General features: G+C 38.1%; 1 protein-coding gene across 10 annotated transcripts in view; it reads left to right on the top strand.

Annotated features, from left to right (window-relative positions):
* Positions 1 to 24101, top strand: part of RABGAP1L (RAB GTPase activating protein 1 like) — a 684401-nt gene that overhangs the window by 408568 nt on the left and 251732 nt on the right. For all 10 annotated transcript variants that reach the window (XR_007479508.1, XM_033428113.2, XM_033428114.2 and 7 more), the window contains one exon: positions 23341 to 23415. Coding sequence is in view for 9 of the 10 variants with exons in the window: in XM_033428113.2 (XP_033284004.1) it covers positions 23341 to 23415 (75 nt within the window). In the remaining variant the exon portion in view is untranslated. The remainder of the gene's footprint in view (positions 1 to 23340; positions 23416 to 24101) is intronic.

The following is a 24101-nucleotide window of genomic DNA, read 5'->3' as shown; positions in this document are numbered from 1 at the left end:
TCAGGCTTTCATCATTTTTGTTGAAAGATGGCTATCAGTATTATCATGGTTTCTTTAAAGGTAATGCATCTTTTTTTCTCTGCTTTAAAATTTTTTTATTTATGTTTGTTTCTTCTATAATGTGTCCTAGGTGTGGTTTTCTTTATACTGCTTGGAGTTTGTTACTGAATCTGCGGCTTGACATAGTTTGTCACTTTTAGAAAATGCTTGGCCACTATCTCCCCAAATACTGTTTTGCCTCTGTCCTCTATTCTGGATGTCCAAGTACTAATATTTTACTATCCCTTATGTCTTTTACCCTATTTAATATATTTCCATCCTTTCTTGGTGGCTCCATCTGGATATTTTTTACTAATCCTTTCTCCAGTCTATTGAATCCTTAATTATTGTTGTTTTATTTTTCAGTTCTAGAATTTCCATTTGATTCTTTTTAAAAGTAGATTCCAGTTCCTTGGCGAAATTATTTTTTATTTTCTTGAACAGATTAATCATAGTTATTTGAAAGTCCAAGTCCGATAAAGTCTAATATCTGATCACCTATGAATATATTCCTATTTTCTCTTGATTTTTATTCATTTGATCATTTTTTTTCACGCTTGATCATATTTAATAGAATTCTGGGTCTTGTTATGAAAAATTATAAAGGCTTTCGATGATGTTATTGATATTTCACTCCAGAGCAGATTCAGTTTTCCTCTGGTAGGAAGATGGAGTATGGTGTATCCCTTTGAGCCAGTTTTGACTGTTTCTTGCTTAGAGAGTGACTTTCCAGGATCTCAACTAAAAGTCTGAGGTATTTACTGGAGACCTTCCTCTTTGATGGGACCCTACCCTTTAATTTTCATGTCCTTGGCAGTATGAAACCACTGAAATCTCTGATTAGCTATTCTTAGCATTATTGCAGGCAGTTTTCTGAAAATTTCCCCTTCTATAAGATATATTTAGCTTCTGTGAGGAAATACGAGAGATCAAACTTTTATAATGTTTTCCTCAAACTTTTCAGTAGACATATTGTTGGTTAATAGTTTCAGATTTTCCGGAGGAGAGGGGAAACTTTCACTGATGATCTTGTTTACAATGGGATAATAGATTATCATACTGATAAATCTTAATCTCTCAGAGTAAGAGCTTATTTAGTATTTTTCCCCTCCTTTAAATCACTCATTTCACATTTTATGTTTTAGAAGAATTGATTAATTCTGCTTCATTGCCAAGGACAATTATGTTTGTAGCTATTCAGAACATCAGATGCATGCTTACACATACATACACATAAAAAGAGATCCTAACCTAAAGTTGAAAAGCTTCACTCGTGTGTGTATGTGTGTGTGTGTGTGTGTGTGTGTGTGTGTTTGGGGGTTAACTTCATGCTTAGCTTTTGCATAAATATTTCAAAAACATTTTTATATTTGTTAGTATCACTAAAGTCATACATTAGGGATGTTTTGGAGGGTTTTGTTCTCTTTAATACACATATTCTATGAGTCAGAGCTCAACTGGGAAGATATAATGTTGTTTTAAATGTGGAGTTCTTCTGCAGCTGTAACAATAAAAAGGTCAAGTTTGTGAAGCTGGAGTCCTGGAAAGAGAATGAGTGATTTGTAATGCTCTTCAGAGTGTCTGAAGAGATTTTAAAAATTTCTTTATGTGGGCTTCCCTGGTGGCACAGTGGTTGAGAGTCCGCCTGCTGATGCAGGGGACACGGGTTCGTGCCCCGGTCTGGGAAGATCCCACATAACGTGGAGCGGCTGGGCCTGTGAGCCATGGCCGCTGAGCCTGCGCGTCCGGAGCCTGTGCTCCGCAACGGGAGAGGCCACAACAGTGAAAGGCCCGCGTACCGCGAAAAAAAAAAAAAAAAATTTCTTTATGTGCTTGGCCCCGTAAGAGCTTTTCTTGAAATAGCTTTGTAGTTTCTGTGGAGCCTGTAGTCTTTCAACTATAAGTCTAATTGAAGCCGTCACACCATTATTAGAATAAAAAGAGAAAGGGTGGGATTATGGGGATGATAAAAATGTTTAAAATTAGAACACAGGGATTAGAATATATCCTAAGTGTTTGATTATAGTCACTGTTTTTAGAAAGCAATACTCTTTGAGGAAAAGGAGAAAAGTAAGATTACTTTTTAAAAGAGAAAAGGAAAAACAACAGTAACGTGCAAAGACATGCACAAAGAACCTTCAAATAAAATTCTACTCATGGTACCTCCTGAACTTATGATTTTTCTCAAAATAGAGATCTATTTCTATACCAGATTTAGATGCGTTAAATATTCTAAATAATACACTCTCAGTTATTTCTGAGTTAATTAGTTATAGACTTATGGGCACTTATTTCCTGTTTACTAATTGTTATGCAGTTGGCAATGTCTTTATAACTTTGAAGCCTCCTCCTTAACCAGAGCTCTTCCTGCATCTTTTAAAGACTTTGGAAGGGTGTGAATCTGAATTGCTCTCCTCCTCCTTCCCATCTGTCCAGATCTTAGTTGCCCACTTCCCTTGTGAAGCTTGTCCTACCCACAGTGATTTACAGATGAAAAATACTCTGTAAAATATAGGTTATTGTGGATTATGTTTTGAACAGTATCTGATTAATTTCATTTACGTCTTCTCTGCAGTGTGTTCAGTCTTTGAGGGAAGAGGCTGTCTCTGACATTTTCTTTTTCTTTGTCCCAGAGAGCAGAGTGCAGTACCAGTTATCCGGTGTCAGTATAATTAACTCTACAGCCTTGACTTGGTGAAACTGACTGTGTTATTCCATGTCCTTTAGGAAGCCTATCACCAAGACAGGATTAAATTGTAAAAAAATGTATTAGGGGAAATGCCTGTAAGAGAAACTGGGAAGGAAGCTGGGAGAGCCATTGGACCACAGTGCTGGTCTGACCCTGAAAGAAGAAGAGAGGAAGGAAAGAAGGTCAGATGGAAGTGTCTTAGACTGTAGTGCACTTTTAAGGAAAGTTTGGCAAGGCCACTGGGATTGCCTGTGAGCTCCCACTTCTCCCAGAAGCTGGCCTGCCTTAGTGTTCTTGCTGTGCTCAGTCATTAATTGGGAGCAGCCCATGGCAAGTGTGATATTAGTGCAACTGCTTGGTGCACAGCAGTTGAGACCCTTGGTCAGTTATGTTCCTTGCTGTTGGAGATCTGAGAGGTGCATTTTCATGGTCACCATACTGATATTTTAGATGAAAATTTAACGTGTATAAACTCTGAAAAAGCTCTTTATTTCTACCATTTCCTTCTTGTGTAATTTTATTCATAAACATTCAGGTTAAGCTTCTTCAGAGCATGGCTGCTGATCTTCTTTATTTTGTAGATTTCCTTCATGATGTCCTTTATGTACCATTTTTTAAAAATCAGAAATCCAAGAGTATAAACTAAACCCTCTGAGTAATTCACCATAATCACACAGTAGTTTCTTGTAATAGGGACATTAAAAATTTTTTTAAGGATATGGTAATTATTTTACATTTCCTTTTTTATAAAAACTGGGTATATCAGTTCACTTTTAAGTTGTTGCCAAGGGTGTTTTTTTTTAAGTTTTATATAAAAGGAAACTTACATCTAGGAATTTTGCCAGCCATGTTAGATAAGAAAATTGCTTTGTGAGTGAATATTTGTGAGAACATCTAGCCTTCTACATTTCTCATCACCAGTGTTTAGATTATTTCATATCAGTGAATCTATTTTTAGAGCTTATGTTGATACTTTCCCTTTTATCAGCATATAGGAAAAACTTAATAACCTTTTTTTAAGCTCCAAGTTTTTATTATTAGAATCAACAGACTTAATGATCCTATCAAATTTATTTATATCTATGTATGTGTATTTCCATATTTATATATATTTTTAAAACAATCTCAAACAGAGTAAAGTTGCAAGTACAGAATTTTATTTTTCTCTACTATTTGAGAGTGATTTGCCAGCATGATGCCACATCACTCCCAAATACTTTAGGGTGTTTTCTAACAAGCAAGAATATTCTCCCACGTAACTTTAATACAACATCCAAATCAGGAAAGTAACATTGACATATTGTTACTACTTAAGGCTTAGTCTTCATTCAGGTTTCACTAATTGTCCAAATATTATCCTTTATAGAAAAGGGATCTAGTAGAGAATCACGTATTTCATTCGGTTGTCTTGCCTTCTTGATTTCCTTCTATCTAGAAAAGTTTCGCACTCTTTCCTTCACTTTGTTGACCTGAAGATTACAGACCAGTCATTTTTTTAGAATGTCCCTCAATTTCATTTGTCTGATGTTTCCTCATGGTTAGATTTAGGTTATACATCTTTGGCAGGAGTAACACAGAAGGAATGATCTGCTCTTATTTCTCTCTCTCAGGAAGCACAGAGTTGTGGTTTTTCCCATTTTCACTTTGATTACATAAATAGGATACTGTTTACCTTCTGCTTCTCTGCTATAAAGTTACTCTTTTTCCCTTTGTAATTAATAAGTATTTTGAGACAATTTGCAACTATGTAAATATCCCATTCCTTATCAGACTTTCCATTTATTTATTATTTATCATATTCACATGGACTCATGAATCCTCATTTTATTCGGGGGACTATATTCTCTTACTATCATTATTTGTTTTGGTGCTCAGATTGTCCCCAGTTAGACAGTGGGAGACCTTTAAGACCTTCATGTGATAGACATACTCTGTCACTCTTGGAGCATTGCCTTTCTTTCTGGCCAAAAAGATGTTCCAAGATTTTTTCTGTGCCCTAGTTTTATGATTAGCCATTTCTCCAAGGAGCCCCGTTTTCTGTAGTCAAAAATGGTAAGAAAAAAACAAGAAAAAAAAATGGTAAGAAACCAAGATCTGTATGCTACATGTATTCATTGCTATTGGGATGTCATAGCACAAGTCACATCAGTGGACAGGGCTAGGAAATGTATGTACATATAAATATACAGATAGACATATATATGCATGTGTATGCACACAAACATACATTTTTAACTGAGATATTCACACACCATAAAATTCACACCTTTGAATAAGTGTACAATTTAGTGGTTTTTAGTATTTTCAAGAGTTTATGTAACCATCACCACTATTTAATTCTAGAACATTGCCATCACTCCAGAAAGAAACCCTGTATTCATTAGAAGTCATACCCCATCATCCCTGCCCTCAGCCCTTGGCAGTCATTAAACTTTCTGTCTCTGTGGGTTTGCCAGGTTTTGTTGTTATTGTTTGTTATAGTAGTTTGGTTGGTAACTTTTGTGAAATAATTCTGTGAAGTCTATTTTCTTTGTCATGTATGGCCATTGAAGTTGCTGCTTGGTGGTCAGCTAATGATTGGACAGAGATTTCCTTATGCCTGTACCAGTAAGTTTCCCATTCTTTGTCATGGGGCTCTGTGTGTGTAATTAGGTATGTCTTTATTACTCAACCAGCCAGTTGAGAACTCTGTTTTGCCTTCATTTTCTGCTTGTGCAGACTCTCAAGGTCAGCCAGAGATGAGAGCTTAAAGCCTTCTCAGGCCTTTCCTGAGCATACACAAAGCTTTGGGCATCTCTACAGCCTTATGCATAGGTATGGCCCTATAAATTCCCAGTAGTATGTCTGGGTCTTTCATAGCCCTTATGGACATGTTGTTTCCAAGCTTTTCCTTTTAAGCCTTTTCATTATAATCTCTTGCCTACTCCAACTTTTTTTTTTTTTTTTTTTTTTTTGGCTGTGTTGGGTCTTCACTGTGGTGCATGGGCTTCTCATTGTGGTGGCTTCTCTTGTTGCTGAGCACAGGCTCTAGGCATGCGGGCTTCAGTAGTTGTGGCATGTGGGCTCAGTAGTTGTGGCGCACGAGCTTAGTTACTCCGCAACATGTGGGATCTTCCCGGACCAGGGCTCAAACCTGTGTCCCCTGCATTGGCAGGAGGATTCTTAAGCACTGCACCACAGGGAAGTCCCTCTACTCCAACTTTTGTCTGCCACCTCAGACAGTCACAATATTAAACAGTTGCCTGTAATTGTTTTTGACAAATGCCCCTGGGGGAAAAGCCTTTCATATTGAGTGAGCCTTGCAGATAGAATCTTTGGGGAACCACTGGACAGGTAAAATAATAATTCTCTGGGAGTGATTCTTTGCAGGAGCTCTAGCCCCATTGTGCTCCCTCTGGTGGCTGCCAGGCTGCTAGTTTTCATTGCAAATGCAGGCTCTTAGTTTTCAAGGTCATAATGTTGCTGCAGAGCAGGGGATGGAACTATGGCAAGTTAAAAATTCCACAAAGTTCCTTGTTCTTACCAAGATTCAGTTGTTTTTCTGGAATGAATGTTCCTCAGGCTGCTGTAAACCTTTGGTCAATATCCAGAGCTCTGTAAAAGTTGATTATGACAATTTTTGATATTCCTCTTGTTGTTAAGGAGAAGCACATTTTTAGAGATCCTTACTCTGACTTTCTTTGCTGATGTTTACCGCCCACATTTTTTTTAAATTGAAGTATAATTGTTTAACAATGTTGTGTTAGTTTCTGCTGTACAGCAAAGTGAATCATCTATACATATACATATATCCCCTCCTTTTTGGATTTCCTTCCCATTTAGGTCACCACAGAGCATAGAGTAGAGTTCCCTGTGCTATACAGTAGGTTCTCATTAGTTATCTGTTTTATACATGGTAGTATATATATGTCAATCCCAATCTCCCAGTTCTTCCCACTCCCTCTTTCCCCCCTTGGTGTCCATACGTTTGTTCTCTACGTCTGTGTCTCTATTTCTGCTTTGCAAATAGGTTCATCTGTACCATTTTTCTATATTCCACATATATGTGTTAATATACGATATTTGTTTTTCTCTTTCTGGCTTACTTCATTCTGTATGACAGTCTCTAGGTCCATCCATGTCTCTGCAAATGGCACAATTGCGTTCCTTCTTATAGCTGAGTAATATTCCATTGTATATATGTACCACATCTTCTTTATCCATTCCTCTGTTGATGGACATTTAGGTTGCTTCCATGTCCTGGCTATTGTAAATAGTGTTGCAATGAACACTGGGGTGCATGTATCTTTTGGAATTATGGTTTTCTCCAGGTATATGCCCAGGAGTGGGATTGCTGGGTCATATGGTAGTTCTGTTTTTAGTTTTTTAAGGAACCTCCATAATGTTCTCCATTGTGGCTGTATCAATTTACATTCCCACCAATAGTATAAAAGGGTTCCCTTTTCTTCACAGCATTTATTGTTTGTAGGTTATTGTTTGTAGGTTTTTTGATGATAGCAGTTCTGACCAGTGTGAGGTGATACCTCATTGTAATTTTGACTTGCATTTCTCTAATGATTAGTAATGTTGAGCATCTTTTCATGTGCCTCTTGGCCATCTGTTTGTCTTCTTTGGAGAAATGTCTATTTAGGTCTTCTGCCCATTTTTTGTTTGTTTTTTTGATATTGAGCTGCATGAGCTGTTTGTATATTTTGGAGATTAATCCCTGTCAGTTGCTTCATTTGCAAATATTTTCTCCCATTCTGAGGGTTGTCTTTTCGTCTTATTTATGGTTTCCTTTGCTATGCAAAAGCCACATTTGTTTTTATATCTGTTTATATGTGTTGAAAACTATGGAGTCATAGGAATACTTCCAATTTCAGTCCAACGCCAGAGGATTAAATCTAGTGTTCTTCGTTCCTGCATTTGTAACTCCCTTCTCTGGCAATGAGAAACCTAGCTCGCATAATCCTTAATATTTATCCATTAGATCTACGTTCCTGTATGTAACCAATCTCCCATTGCTGCTGTCAATTCTGTCTTGCACAAATGGACTTTACCATGGTAAGGCTCTAACACCCCATGCCAGAATGTCACCCTGCAGGTACTCCTCATCCTGTCAGCCACTGATTCCCCTTTTTTGGCCACCACTTCTCCACATGGATGGCCTTGTCATTCTGGTTAGGGTCTGATATACCATGCCAGGCCACCCCTGTGTGTGTCTGTCTTGCTCTCATTAATGGTACCAGGAAGGAAATGGTAGCTTAATGATGTTTTAAAGATGAATTTTATTATCCTTTCTGTCTTTCATGAGTTTTTCTTGTGAGAGTTTATAAAGATTTATTAGACGTACACTGGCAAATCTGGCTTCAAAGAGTGGGGAAAAAAAAGGTACAACTTACGTCTCTAAACAAATTGGTGGGGTTTTATTTTTTGGCATCTGTAGAAAACTGATCATTCTCAAGAAGTCAGTGAACCTAAGAATCTGTAAGAAATTTTGGTAGTGAGTAAGACCCCTTTCAGACAGCTTCATATTCATTCTGAAGATGGCTCAAATGGGATATTTAGGAAAAGGGCGTAGTAATCCTCCTTGATGTCAGCTTGTCATTGCTACCATTTATTCAGCACTTCATTGTGTGCTAGGCACTCTGTTTAATTCTCAGAAAGCTTATATGGTGGTTTCTATTACTACCTTTGTGTTATAGATGAAGATAATTGCTCCCCTTTATCACAAAAGTCCTTAGAAGATTTGACTATACTTGCTGTAACCATTTCTTCTTCTCCAATGCTTTCCCAAACTTATATCAGTCAGGATTTCACCTGTATCACTGCACTGAAAATGATCCAGTCAGAAACCAAATGTATTCCAAATCATAAAGGTTCATCAGTCTCTTCTACCTCAGTTAGGAGTAACTCCATTCTCCAGCTGCTCAGCTGGAAACCTTGAATCATCCTTGACTCTCCTTCTTTTCTCCTACACTACATGTTAAGAAAGTAACAACTGTTACCTACCATCAGGGGCAGCAATCGCAGGATGTCAACCCACCGCACGGTTTGTAGGTGTTGGGGTTACTAAGAAAGATACAACTCACACGGGCACTGGAAGGAACAATGCTTTATTCTCATAGAAAAGAGCACGCAAGATCAGCTTCAGTAGTGAGTGTCAGTCCCCTGTGGTGAGCAAGTCTTACCTGCAGCTGTCGCAGGGAGATGGTCTGCATGCACCCTACTTGTGCTGCAGGGAAGGACCACATTCCCTCCTCGCTGAAAATATAGATAACAGTGGGGTTGGCAAGATGCCATATGACACACACACTTAAGCAGAACAAAGAAGTACACATCAAGCCTGGAAAAGGGAAAGATATTCCCAAACAAGGCAGTAAGCCCAGCAAAAGCTGTGAGGGCTCCTTATCTCCACGTGTAGAAATGTTCCAGACCTATGGCACACTCTTTTACCACCATGCAAAGGTCGACAGGGTGTGCATGACTGCCTTTCACAGTACCACACATCTATCCATTAGGAAGTCTTTTTGGTTCTGTCTTCAAAATATACCCAGAACCTGACTGTTTATCACCACTTCCACTGTAGCCACCCTGGTCTAAACTATAATTACCTACCTGGTCTTTCTGCTTCCGGTGGCTTTCTGTCTTATTCATTGTAAAAGCCAAAGTCTTTATAGTGGTTTACAAGGCTGTAAATTTCATGTATTACTATTCTTTTCATCATGCGTTCTGCCCTAGCCATACATACCAGACTTGCTCATGCATCAGAGCCCTTGCACTGGCTGTTCCCTCTGCTTGGAACAATCTACTAACAGAGATCTACGTGGCTTGCTCTTTTACCTCTCTCGACTTCTTGCTCTACTGTTACTTTCTTGGTATGGCCTGCCCTAACCACCCTACTTAAAATTGCAATCTCCTCTTAGCCCAGAACTCCTTAGCCCCTTTCCCTGCTTTACTTTTTGCCAGTGCACTTATTACTTTCAAACATATGTGTATGTATGTTTGCATGTATGTTGGTATTTATTTAGGCTGTTATCTTTTTCCACTAGAAAATAAGCTTTATGAGAGCAAAGTGGGTTTTTTTTAACATCTTTATTGCAGTATAATTGCTTTACAATGTTGTGTTACTTTCTGCTATATAACAAAGTGAATCAGCTGTACATATACATACATCTCCATATCCCCTCCCTCTTGCGTCTCCCTCCCACCCTCCCTGTCCCACCCCTGTAGGTGGACAAAAAGCACCAAGCTGATCTCCCTGTGCTATGCGGCTGCTTCCCACTAACTACCTATTTTACATTTGGTAGTGTATATATGTCCATGCTACTCTCTCACTTCGTCCCAGCTTACCCTTCTCCCTCCCCATGTCCTCAAGTCCATTCTCTATGTCTGTGTCTTTATTCCTGTCCTGCCCCTAGGTTCTTCAGAACCTTTTTTTTTTCGATTCCATATATATGCATTAGCATACGGTATTTGTTTTTCTCTTTCTGACTTACTTTACTCTGTATGATAGTCTCTAGGTCCATCCACATCACTACAAATAACTCAATTTTGTTTCTTCTATGGCTGAGTAATATTCCATTGTATATATGTGCCACATCTTCTTTATCCATTCATGTGTCGATGGACACTTAGGTTGCTTCCATGTCCTGGCTATTGTAAATAGAGCTGCAATGAACATTGTGGTACATGACTCTTTTTAAATTATGGTGAGAGCAAAATGTTTTTGTCCATTTTGTTCACTGCTTTGACCAGTCTTTCACATAGTAGACTCTCAATAAATATTTGTTGCCTCAAAGAATTGAGACTTAGGGAATTTAAATAATTCTGATAAATGGCAGAGCTGGAATTTGAAGTATTTGGCATTAAGATCCACTGTTAGAAAATTTTTAAGTAAACTTTTTAACAGTCAATTATTTTAGAGTTACTGTCCTGGTCATTGCAGTGAGGGGCTAATTTTGTGATTTCACCTAATCTGAGAACCTCATAACCATATTGCTTTAATGGTAAAGCGCATGCTGATTTTCACAGAAAATAATGGTAAATGAATGGTTAATCACTGTGGACTACTGGTACTGAATGGTAAAGAAATTTAAAAAAAAAACATGTCATTGATAATATTCTAAAAGCTTGAGTGAAAGGAATATGATAAGGGATATTGGGTACTGAAAATTTTTAATAAAAATATTGATTTATAACCAAATTTTAAAACTTTAAATTGTAGTGTGGGGATACATTAAGTTTTTTCATTTACTTGCTTTTTCTGATGTTTGTGGCCCTTCTTAAAATTAATAATTTATCAATAACAATTTTGGCTTTATTAATTAAAAATGCTTTGTATCGGGCTTCCCTGGTGGCGCAGTGGTTGAGAGTCCGCCTGCCGATGCAGGGGACACGGGTTCGTGCCCCGGTCCGGGAAGATCCCACATGCCGCAGAGCGGCTGGGCCTTTGAGCCATGGCCGCTGGGCCTGCACGTCCAGAGCCTGTGCTCCGCAATGGGAGAGGCCACAACAGTGAGAGGCCTGCGTACCGCAAAAAAAAAAAAAAAAAAAGCTTTGTATCAATTTGCTTTTTGTAGACTAATTCAGAAATAAACGATTTCAGCTTAATTCTGGATATGAGTGTGTGTGTGTGTGTATCCAAAAAGATATATATCTTCAAGAAGATATGTAGACATGGATAGATGCAGATATTGTTCTAAGCAGATACGTACACACACACACACAAAGTCAATTCTCATTATTCATAGATTCCGTATTTGCAGATTTATCTACTTGCTAAGATTTATTTGTAACCCCAAAATCAATACTCTTGGTTCTTTTGTGGTCATTCACTGATGTGCCCATGTGCAGTGTGGAAAATTTGAGTCGCCTGATGCATATGTTCCAAGTTTAGATGAAACTGGGTAGTGTTCTGCCTTCTTGTTTCAACTCTAATACTATACCAAAGTGTCTTTTTTTTTTTTTTTTTTTTTTTTTGCGGTACACGGGTCTCTCACTGTTGTGGCCTCTCCCGTTGCGGAGCACAGGCTCCGGACACGCAGGCTCAGCAGCCATGGCTCACGGGCCCAGCTGCTCCGCGGCATGTGGGATCTTCCCAGACCGGGGCAAGAACCCATGTCCCCTGCATCGGCAGGCGGACTCTCAACCACTACACCACCAGGGAAGCCCCCAAGTGTCTTTTTGTGGTATAGTTAGTGCCACGTTTTTGTGCTTTAGGTGATTTTGCTGTTTAAAATGTCCCCCAAGTGTCATGCTAAGTGTCTAGTGTTGCTGAGCACAGGAAGGATGTGATGTGCCTTAGGGAGGAAATACATGTGTTAGATGAATTTCGTTCAGGCGTGCGTGACAGCACTGTTGACAGTGATTTCTGTATTAATGAGTCAACAATAAATATTAAATAAGGTGCATTTAAATAGAAACACACGTAACACAAGGTTATGTATTGATCAGTTGCTGAAAATGTGACCAGAGACTTGCAGAAGCCTAACACACTCTATCCCCTACGGACAGTGGTTGAGTATCTGCTAATTCAGTGTTTGCAGAAACTTCATAGAACATATCTACTGTAAGTAATGAGAATCTACTGTACATATATACAGTTTTCTCCAAGAAGAGAACTTTTCATTGGTTGTCTATTTCACTATTTTAATCATTATCTTGAACCCCAGTGAAGCTCAGTGTGTGTCTTTCATATATTTATATTCTAAAGATGTCACCCAAATTGAAATCTTAACACAAACCATTGAATGGAATGTTACTAATAAGTAATTTTTTAAAACTTTAATTAAATTTTTAAAATTATGAAATATACATTCAAATGAGTAAACATAATTTGTATTTATGAGTTTTAAAAATCAATAATAGGAGAAACATCCTTGTACATACAACTTAGGAAATATATTATTACCAATATCTTTGAATACTCCAGGTGCTCCTCTCAGATTCAGTGTTCCATCACCGGAGTCAACCACTGTCCTAAACTTTGTGATTATCATTCCTCTGCATTCTTTAATGAAAGCGCTCTCTCTCTGTTTAGTTTGTGAATATTTATTGAATACACAGCAAAAAGAAAAATTTATGTTTTATCATTAGGTTTTATTGTTGCTCACCTAAATTCTGCCACATATGTCAACAATCATTAAGATCTAGAGACTGTATAGTGACAGTAGCTAAGGCCTTGAGCTCTGGAGCTGTCTGAGTTTGAATTCTGGCCTGCTGCTTACTAACTGGGTGACCTGGCACAAGTTGTTTACTTTTCCTTTGCCTCAGTTTCTTCATCTATAAAATGGAGATATTAAGAGTACTTACCTCAGAGGTTGTTTTAAGGGTTAAATAAATTACTATATATATAAAATCTGAAAAAATAGTAGTTATTGATAAATAAATGTTACTGGCTAGTTAACAATAAGAAAAATTAATGCTAAAAGTTATTTGAAAAGCCACTTGTATTCTTGTGCTATATTAAATAATCTTTTCTTTAAATGTTATCCTAATCTCTTTTAGAAAGCCATGTGTTTTAATGATTCTTGTCACCCTGTGATCTCTTTTCATTTAGCTTATTGTGGCATTACTTTAAAATAGTTTTTCTTGGGTATCTCTTTTTTTGTCTCTCAGATTGTGAGAACAGATCTCTTTTCAGTTTGTAAATGAGTTTATTCCACATATTTTATATTTGGTTGTTTCTCCCTAACATACTCACTTAAGGGCTACTGAGCAATAATCCAAAGGCTGATTTGTTTGTTTGTTTGTTCGTTTTGACCTCATGTTGGCCGAAGTTCATTGTACTGATAGATGAAACAGTTTGTCTAACTAATAAATGGCAAATTGTTTTACATAAATGTCAAGCTCCTGTTAAAGTGAGGAGATCTGAGTTAATATTTCCTGTTCTCAGTATTGTCCTTAGAGCTATGTTCAATTGTGTGACAGCTCAATATTTAGGTTAGTGTTTGGAGAAGCACGAAATGTTATCATGGTTAAAACTGGTGAACTTAACTACTGTCTATGATAGCCGGTAAATCAGCAAACACAGCAGTACTTTAGCGGTACCAAGAAGCTAAATGGGAATCTGTTTGAGAAGTTTAATCCCTTCTTGCATGCCCACATAGCAGCCTTTCTATCTTGTTAGAGAACATCTTCTGATTTCCTTTTCATTCTTCCTGTGAGTCTGACCTTCCTTCATCTTCAAGTGTGATTGTCTGATAAAATAGTACTGTATGTTGCCTATTTCTGGGACAAAAGAGAAACAACATTCTGTATTTCCTGTACCAATCTGATAAAGGTTTGTGTGTGAGAGTGTTTTGGGAGAAATAAGGTTGTAGATAAGTCTTTAGACAATCTAGCTGTAAGAGTAAAAACATTCCTTAATGATTTTAAGGTCATTCAAGAGCAGTAGTGGTTATTGTATATTTTGGGCTGGCAAACAAAGTCCCGCTACCCTGTGGAAAATTATTTTCAAAGTTAGCATCCCTATCGATGCATAACAATTATTCACAAGATAAAAAAAGTTAAGTGGTTTCCATATTAATTTCAATAAGGAGAACTTACATTATATATAAATGTTAGCACCAACATGATTAAGCTTTAACAGCTATCTCTGTTTACCTGTCTAAGTTTTACCTGTAGTCAGTATGTTAATAAACATGCATATTACACAAAGAAATTGAAAGTTCTCCTTCCCTAAACCCATGAGTTATGGATTGAAAAATATTAAGCTGCCCTTGGTCAGATTGTCATTTCTTTTGAGAGTATGGAATCTTATTTCCTATCTCTCTTGACCCCCAAGGCAAATCAGAAAATAGGCCCTCCTGCATTTTGGGAGAACACAATCTATAGCAGTGGTGTAATAAAGGTATTAAGTGTACAGGCTCTGTATTTGAAAAGATTTGGGTTCAAATTCTGGCTCTAGCTATGTGACCTTGCCCAAGTTAATTACCCTCTCTAAATGTCACTTTTCTTATCTCATAGGCTTTGTGAGGATTAATTGAGAATGTAGAAAAGCACTTATCACAGTGTCTGGCACTGTCTGCCTTTGTACATGCCATTTCCCTGCAGCATACCTGAAGTATCTCTGTATTCTTCCCTCAAGAATGTGAGGCCAGGCTTGCAGCAATTCTGGTCACATCCTCTTCTTTAAGATTAAGACAGTATCACCTTGTCTGAGATGCCTCCCTTGCCTTTGTCTCTATTCCTGGCATTATGACCTGGTTACCCACCCTTTCCCTCTGATCTTCCACATAACTATGAGAACTTATCTCACTGTGTACTTTTTCATTGTACATGCTGAATTCTTGTGCAAGACTCTGAGCTGAGGAGTAGAGACCATATCTTTTCATCTTGGTGTCTACCTCAGCACAATGTTTGATTATATAATAGGTGCTCAGTAAATAGTGACTTGCTGAATGAATATATAAAGCTCTCTTGGGACCCCAGCCAGAAGAGTAGTCTATAGTCCAGATCAGAGAGAAGAGACAGAATACAGACTTCTTTCCCCCCAAAAGATACAAAAAATTTTCAAATACACAGAAAAACTCAAAGACTTGTACAGTGAACATCCATAAACCTGTCACCTAGATTCTATAATATTTTGTTACTTTTTTATCACAAATGTCTCTGTCCATCTACCCTTATATGCAATTAATTAATCCATTTTAATACTTTAAAGTATTTTAATACTTTAAAGTAAATTGCAGGTCCCTGCCAGGACCTGGCCCCACCCACCACCAGCTGGCAGCCTCCATATGCGGAGGTCCTGGCAGCCAACCAGGTCAGGGGCCAGCCTTGACTACCAGTGCACCCTGCCACAACAGAAGGGTCCCACATAGGGGATACCCCTAGAGCATAAAGTTCTGGTGACCAGAAGGGAGTGTGCTGCTGTGCCCCATAAGACAGCTCCTACCTAAAGCCACTTCTCAAATACTGGGAAACATAACTGACCTGCCTAATACACAGAAATAAACACAGAGAATTATGCAAAATTAGGAGGTAGAGGAATATGTTCTAAATGAAGGAACACGACAAAACCTCAGCAAAAGAACTAAACAAGGAGGAGGTAAGCAATCTACCCAATAAAAAGTTCAAGGTAATAATCATAAAGATATTCAACAAACTCAGAGAAGAATGGGTGAACACAGTGAAAATTTTAAGAGTTAGAAAATATAAAGAAGAACCAAATAGCTGAACAAATAAATCCAGTAGGAGAAATCAACAGTAGATCAGATGATACAAAGGAATAGATCAGCGAACTGAAGACAAAGTAGTAGAAATAACCTAAGCTGAACAGAAAAGAGGAAAAAGAATTTTTAAAAATGAGGATAGTTTAGGAGACCTATGAGACAACCTAACATTCACATTATAGGGGTCCCAGAGAGAGAAGAGAGCAGGGGGTTAGAGAATTTTTTTGAAGACATAATAGCTGAAAATGTCCATAACCCATGAAAGCAAACAGACATCTAGGTCCAGGAAGCATAGAGAGTCCCAAACAAGATGGACCCAAAGAGGTCCACATTAAAATTAAAATGTCAGAAATTAAAGATAGAGAATCTTAAAAGCATCAAGAGAGAAGCAACAAGTTATGTACAAGGGAACCCATACATAAGGCTATCAGCTGACTTTTCAGCAAAAACTTTCAGGCCAGAAGGAAGTGGCACGATATATTCAAAGTGATTAAAGAAAAAAATCTACAAGAAAAAAATACTCTGCCCAACAAGGTTATCATTCAGATTTGAAAGAGAGAGAATCAGTTTTACAGACAAGCAAAAACTATAAAAGTTGAGCACCACTAAATGAGCTATACAGGAAATGCTAAAGGGAACTCACTAACCAGAAAAGATCATAAATTTAAATACAAAAATTACAAAAGGAAAAATGTCATCAATAAAGACAAACATACAATAAAGGTAGTAAATCATCCACTTGTAAAGCTAGTACAAAAGTTAAAAGAAAAAAATAGTAAAGTCATCTATATCCACAGTAAGTAGTTAAGGGATACACAAAACAAAAAATGTAAAATATCACGTCAAAAACATTAAAGTTGGGGACGGGTGAGTAAAAATGCATTCCAACTTAAGTGATCATCAGCTTATCATATATACATATAGGTTGTTATATATGAATCTCATGGTAACTGCAAACCAAAAATCTATAATAGATACACATGAAAAAAAGAGAAAGGAATCTAAGCATAACACTAAAAATAGTAATCAAATCAATAAGGAAGAGAGCAAAAGAAGAAAAAGGAACAAAAAAGAACTGCAAAACAACCAGAAAATAGTTAACAAAATAGCAATATGTACATACCCATCAAGAACGGCTTTAAAGGTAAATGGACTAAATGCTCCAATCAAAAGACATAGAGTGGTGGAATGGATTTAAAAACAGTAAGATTCATATATGCTGCCTATAAGAGACTCACTTTGTATCTAAAGACACAGATGGTGAAAGTGATAGGATGGAAAAAGATATTTCATAAAAATGGAAATAAAAAAAGAAAGCTGGGCTAGCAATACTTAGACAAAATATAGTTTAAAACAAAGACTGTAACAAGAGACAAAGAAGGACATTATTTAATGTTAAAGGGATCAGTCCAAGAAGAAGATATAACAATTATAAATATATATGCACCCAACACAGGAAGACCTAAATACATAAAGCCAATATTAACAAACATAAATGGAGAAATTGATAGTGCAGATGGAAAATTAACCCGGATAGATCACATACTAGGCCACAAAGCAAGTCTTAATAAATTTAAGCAGATTAAAATCATATCAAGCATCTTTTCTGACCACAATGATATGAGACTAGAAATTAACTACAAGAAAAAAACTGCAGAAAACACAAATATGTGGAGGCTAAACAGTATGCTACTCAACAACCAGTCGGTACTGAAGAAATCAGAGAGGAAATTTTAAAATACCTGGAGACAAATGAAATTGAACAGTATGTGCTCTCTCCCTTCCCAGCACTGGCACTCTCTCCCCAGAGGGATGGTGTTTGAGCAAGAGGTGCTGGTGTGGGCATTTGGGGTAGGTCAGGGCTTGGGCTGTGGCAGTCCAATTGGGGTCTGAGACCCAGACTGCTTCTGACACACTGCCTGTGTAAATAATGGTTCCCTCTGCCTACTCAGATACCACTTTGGGTCTGAGCCATCTCTGTGTCTCACAGCCAAGCTTCCTCCTCAACCATGGCAGCCCTCACTCCAGTGTGGAGCTGTGTTGTGAAGAAAGCAGGGCTAGAGTGTTCATTTGGTTCAAATGGGGGCACACACTGGAGTGGTCACAGGAAGGTGGCCAGCCACCCATGCAGTTTACAAACCACCCTCTCTGTCCTGCTTCAGGAGCGAGCGTGTTCATGCTTCTTACAAGTGAAATCCAGTCTTTTCACAGCCCTCCTGTTAGTCCCATTGGCCCTCCAACCAGCCAAGGAGCTTGTCTTTCCTGTGTTGGTCCCCAAGGCTGTGGCACCCAGTATGTGGCTCACATCACTCACTCTCCAGGGAGGATCTCTGCTCATGTAATCTCCCTTTTCCTCTGAGTCTCCTCTTAGTGGTACAGGTCTCAATCTGATCACTTCTCTTCCCTTCCTACTCAATTCTTTGTGGATCTTTCTTACAGTCTTGGTTGTACAGGAGTCTTTCTGCCAGTGTCCAGTTAGTTGTCAGTGACAGTTGTTCCACAAGTGGATGTATTTTTGATGTGTTCATGGGGAGAGGTGAGTTCCACATCCTCCTAATCCACTGTTTTCATCTCCTCTACACTTGGCCACGTTCCCGTTGCCCATTCATAGATATTTCTTTGTAAAGTGTCTTTTCATATCTTCTTTCCATTTTTAACTTAGGTTGTTTGACATTGAGTTGTAGGAGTTCTTTATATATTCTGATTCAAGACTTTGTTTAGATATATTTGCAAATATTTTCCCAGTCTGTGGTTTACCTATTTATTTTCTTAATGGTGTCCTTTTATCAGTGGAGGTTTCTAAATTTTGATGATGTCTACTGTATCAGTTTATTTTTTTAATAGTTAATGTGTCTGTGCCCTGGCTAAGAAACCTTTGCATTTACCAAGTTACAAAGATGTTCTGTGTTTTCACTGAGTAGCTTTATAGTTTTAGTTTTATGTTTAGGAGCACAGTACATTTAGAATTAATTTTTCCATATGAAGTGAAGTAGGGATCAAGGTTCATTTATTTCCCCCATATGGATATCCAATTGTTTGAGCACATTTGTTGAAACAGTTTTTATATATTTATGTTTTTACATATATAAAAAATTTTCCTTTCCTCAATGTGTTATCTTGGTAACTGTGTTGAAATTAAATGACTGTATGAGTGTGGCTCTACTTCTAGACTTTTTATTCTGTTCTATTAATTATTTGTCTATATATGTATCAGTTTTACCTTGTCTTGGATATTGTAAATACTTTTACACTAAGTGTAGTAAAGGCTTCTCTTCTGTTACTCTTTTTTTCTAGTGTTTCCACTCTCGCTTTCTAGATGTTATGGTCACCCCAATCTGTTCCCTGGTTCTTCAAACGAATAAGTCTACAGTTTTATATCCAAGTTTTAGCCATCTACACTGGTGCATGACCTCCAGCAAAAGCCATAAAGAATGAGAATTTTACCGTGTCATTCCCTTCATCCAAGTTTATTTTCCCCTCCAGTTTCTTCCTGCTTTTTTGTTCAGTGCCTTCAGATAGTTGTTTTATATATTTGTCTCGATATAGTTTAAATTTGTTACCGGGGGGAAGGTTGGTCCAGTAGGAATTACTTCTCCATTATAGAAGTGGTACTCAGATGGTTTTTGAAAGTCAGTCTGAAAGCAGGCGTCTGGCCAGAAAAGCAATTAAAATGAGGAGTGGGGAGAGGTATGGTACAAAGAGAGGCAAGTTTCAGATAGAGGGAAAGGATTTGGTTCAACTCACAGAAGGCTTAGAATAAAGCCAAACAGTGCTTAGAAGAACTCCAAGGGAAAGAACTTGCTAGAGCATTGTGTTTTTCAAACTGTGAATCATAAAATCAAATTTGGTAGGTGGCCTCTGAAAAGTCATTTTTGTTGCTAACCTAATCCAAAGCCATAACACAGTTAGAAAGTAAGATCAATACATTGCTGATTTGAACTTTTATTCTCAGCTCTCCAGTTAGAGAATAGTTTGTGAGGTCACTGAGTTCATCCCTTCTTTGGTGTGTCGTGGACCTTCATTTTATATTGGACTTCTCTTGTAACACAAACGAGCATATAAATAGCACACTTCTCAGTAAACATGAAATATATAAAGATGGATCAAAAATTTGTCAAAGTTTTGTCAGGGTTGATGAAGCATGATTGACTTCAGAGATCCCCAGTTTTAAGGAATCCTCAACTTAGACATCTTTTATGGGGAAGGGAAACCTTGAAAATATATCTCTTATCAACAGATCTCAGAGTTCCTTGTTCATGGAAAAGGAAGTGATGGAGTACCATCAGGAATGCACTAAATAGGGATAGTATTAGAACCTTTCGCCTCTTTCTTTGTTATTTTTTCCTTCTCTTTTCTCTAACTCTCCCTCCACCCTAACTCACTCACACACACATACCCATGAGCTCTGGATAAAAGTACAAATAAGGACTCATAACTATATAAATCAAAGAAAATTAAATAAGTAAAAGGATGCTAATCCATCTTTCAGTTTCTAAAATTAGGCTGAGCTCTGGAAACTGGTTATAATGAAGAAAAGCTTCTTTTAAATTCTTTAGCTAATGATTCCATGATATAATTCATCTCTTATTAGAAGAGAGTGTCATAATATCAACATTGGCAGAAGAAGGTTAAAAGATAACAATAGTACTTCAAAAGACACCATTAAGAGCATGAGAAGGCAGGTCACACACAGAGAAAATATTGGTAATACATATGTCAGACAATGATCTTGTCAACAGAATGTATAAAGAACTCCCAGGAATCAGCAATAATAAGATGAACAGCCCAATTAAACAAATGAGCAAGAACTTGACGAGATAATCACAAAAGAATATGTATCAGTTGCCTAAAAGCACATGATAATATGCTCTATGTCATTAGCCATCAGAGAAATTTAAGTCAAAACCACAGGAATTAATAAAAGGAAAAAGACTGGCAATGTCAAGTATTGACAAGGATCTGAAGCAGTGAATACTCTTATATTTTGCTGGTGTGGATGCAGTAATTGAACAACCACCTTGCAAAATAGTTTGGCAGTATCTTATAAAGTTAAACATACCGCTATCGTTTGAACCGTGAACCCCCACTCCTCGGTATTTACCCAAGGGAAATGAAAACCTACGTACACAAAAAGCCTTGTGTATACAAACCAGCTTTATTTGTACTAGCTCCAAACTGGGAAAAAACCCAAATGTTTATCAATGGGAGAATGGATAGACCAATTGTGGTATGTTCATACAGTGGAATACTACCCACTGATTAAAAGGGATGAACTACTGATGCATGCAACAACATGGAAGAATCTCAGAAACATTATGCTGAGTGAAAGAGGCCAGACACAAAAGAGTGTATATTATATTAATCCACTTATATGAAATTCTTTAAAAAATGCAAAGCTGGGGCTTCCCTGGTGGCGCAGTGGTTGAAAGTCCGCCTGCCGATGCAGGGGACATGGGTTCGTGCCCCGGTCCGGGAAGATCCCACATGCCGCGCAGCGGCTGGGCCCGTGAGCCATGGCCGCTGAGCCTGCGCGTCCAGAACCTGTGTTCTGCAATGGGAGAGGCCACAGCAGTGAGAGGCCCGCGTACCGCAAAAAAAAAAAAAACAAAGCTAATAATAGATTGTGAAAACAATCAGATTACTGGTGGCCTGGGGTGGAGGTGGTTTGACTGCAAAGAGGCATGAGGAACATTCTAGAATGATGGAAATATTCTATAATGACGGGGTTACATAAATGACTCAAAGGAATTGTGAAATTAAAAGGTATGCATTTCACTGAATATAAGCTATATTTCAATAAAGTTTTTTTAAGTAAAAAAAGAGTTCTAGTCCCTGTACTCTGACTACCTTGGCATATGGGAGATACCCCACTTACTCTCCCTATGGTAACCATTCCTATTTATCTTTGATAACCATTGCCCTGGACAGAGAGTTTTGGTTTTCTTTTTTTTTTTTTTTTTTTTGCGGTACGCGGGCCTCTCACTGTTGTGGCCTCTCCCGTTGCGGAGCACAGGCTCCGATGCACAGACTCAGCGGCCATGGCTCACGGGCCTAGCCGCTCCACGGCACGTGGGATCCTCCCAGACCGGGGCATGAACCCGCGTCCCCTGCATCGGCAGGCGGACTCTCAACCACTGCGCCACCAGGGAAGCCCCAGAGAGTATTTTTATACTCACAAAATCATAGTGCATTAAATGGAGATTTCCCTCACTTTAATGAAGCACAACAGATAGGTGGGATACATGGAATGGGATACATGTCCAGGATTTAAACAGCACAGTTGGGGTGTTTGTCTTTTAAAAATAAATGTAGGAGCATCTGAATGATTTTTGTTTTTGTTGTTCTAATCAGGGATCAGGAAACTATAGCCTACGCTGTCTGACTTTGTACTACCCTTAATCCACAAAAGCCACAAATGGTTTTTATATTGTAAGGGGTTGTTTAAGAAAAGAAAAACAATATACAACAGATATGTAAGTGTCCCTCAAAGCCTAAAATATTTACTATTTGGACTTTTACAGCAAAACCTTACTAATTCCTATACTATAGTCTTTGATCAGCATGGTCCGCCTACTGTAATTGATTCAACCTCTTAAAAACTTGAACAGGGTATTTTTTTTAAAAAATTGTAGTCTCAGCAGTTTGAAGTATTAAGCATACAACCTTATTTCCTTTCCTATAAAGACTAAGGTGAATATTAAGTTGAATGATATGATAGCTGCTTCTCTAGGGATACTATATTTCCTGTGAATGGGCCACTGGCTCTGTACTAGCAGCCTGGTTAGAATGATGTTGAAGATGGTCAATAGGCAGAACATTTCGTGATAGTGTGTGGCATGTGTGGCAAGAGGCTCTCTCCCAGCCATTCTGCTAAAAATGCAGGGCAATACTAAATGTTTCCGGTTTGCCCTAGTGGTATAGATGGGAGGAATCACCCTTTAGCCTCTGGAAAGTGCGAGAGTAGTTTAGAAGGTGTCTGAGAACATGTAGAGGCTAGAGAGGGTGATTTTTTTTTTTTTCTGTTAGGTTAGGGGATCTGCACTGCACTCTCGCAGCATTAAGGTTTCCCCCGTATGGTGCATTAGAATTCCCACATCAACTGTAGAACCTTCCCACCCTCTTCCACTATTTGCTTCTGCCTCCCACAGTCTCATTTGCCTGACCACAAACCATAATGGATCTTTAAAAATTAATTTAGGTGCTCTGAGCATCTCTTTACTCCAGATTCTAAAGATGAACCTGGGGATAATGGTACATCTAGAATTGCTTTAGGAAATGTACAGCCTCTTTGAGGGATCCCACTGTGCTAATGGCTCACACATCCAAATTGAGGGATCATTGAAATTGTGGTGGACAGGCCAGGGACAAGAACAAGCAGCAGCTTGATGTGAGCTAGCACTTAGGTTAAACTCCGTGAATGTTTATGATTCTTCTTTCTTTTCATCTTTTCTCTAGGCCTACTCTGTCTATGACGAAGACATTGGGTACTGTCAAGGACAGTCTTTTCTTGCTGCTGTGTTGCTGCTGCATGTAAGTAATTTTCCATGTAATAAAGGGCATGGTGCTGCCAAGTTTATTTTATTTGATGCTTGGTTTTGTTTTCCCTTCTTATTCTCCATTGACCTGATGGAGATTACACATGGCATATCTTTTTAAAAATGTTCTTTTGGAGATAAAGTAAGAGATCTGATGTCACGAACAGGACAGTTTCTCAGTAGAATTAATTTTACTGGCTGGTAGGGAATAAATTGCTTATTTGGAGTTATTTTTAACTAGAACCCTCTAGAATTAAAGAAGTCAATGTAACTGCCCGAATATGAGCAGGACCAGAGCCATGATGAAGGACTGTGTCAAGGAAGTCTTTTATCTTTTTTGTGATTTATTTTTGTATACTCTCTTTTCTCTTAGTCACCTTCATTTAACAGAACATTTATTGAGAATCAGTTGTCAGTACTGGGCTAGGAAGTGGGATTACAAATACGAATAATTTATCATTTGTGTTCTCAAAGGCCTCATGGGCTAGGATGGGGCACAGGTAATGTACGCACGTACCTATTATTTTAGTTCTTTTTATGTATCTGTGCTGATTTTTGTGATGATCACTATAGAGGAACTTACAGTGTGCCAAGTGAAAGCGATGCACAGAATAAGAGAATAGAGAGGAGAATTATCCAACTCAGCTCTGCCAGAACTTTCAGAAAAGACTTTCTAGAGGA

This window comes from Orcinus orca, chromosome 1 (genome assembly GCF_937001465.1).
Source record: "Orcinus orca chromosome 1, mOrcOrc1.1, whole genome shotgun sequence".
Lineage (NCBI taxonomy): Eukaryota > Metazoa > Chordata > Mammalia > Artiodactyla > Delphinidae > Orcinus > Orcinus orca.
Note: the sequence above shows the minus strand (reverse complement) of the source record. Positions and strands in the feature narration are given on the sequence as shown.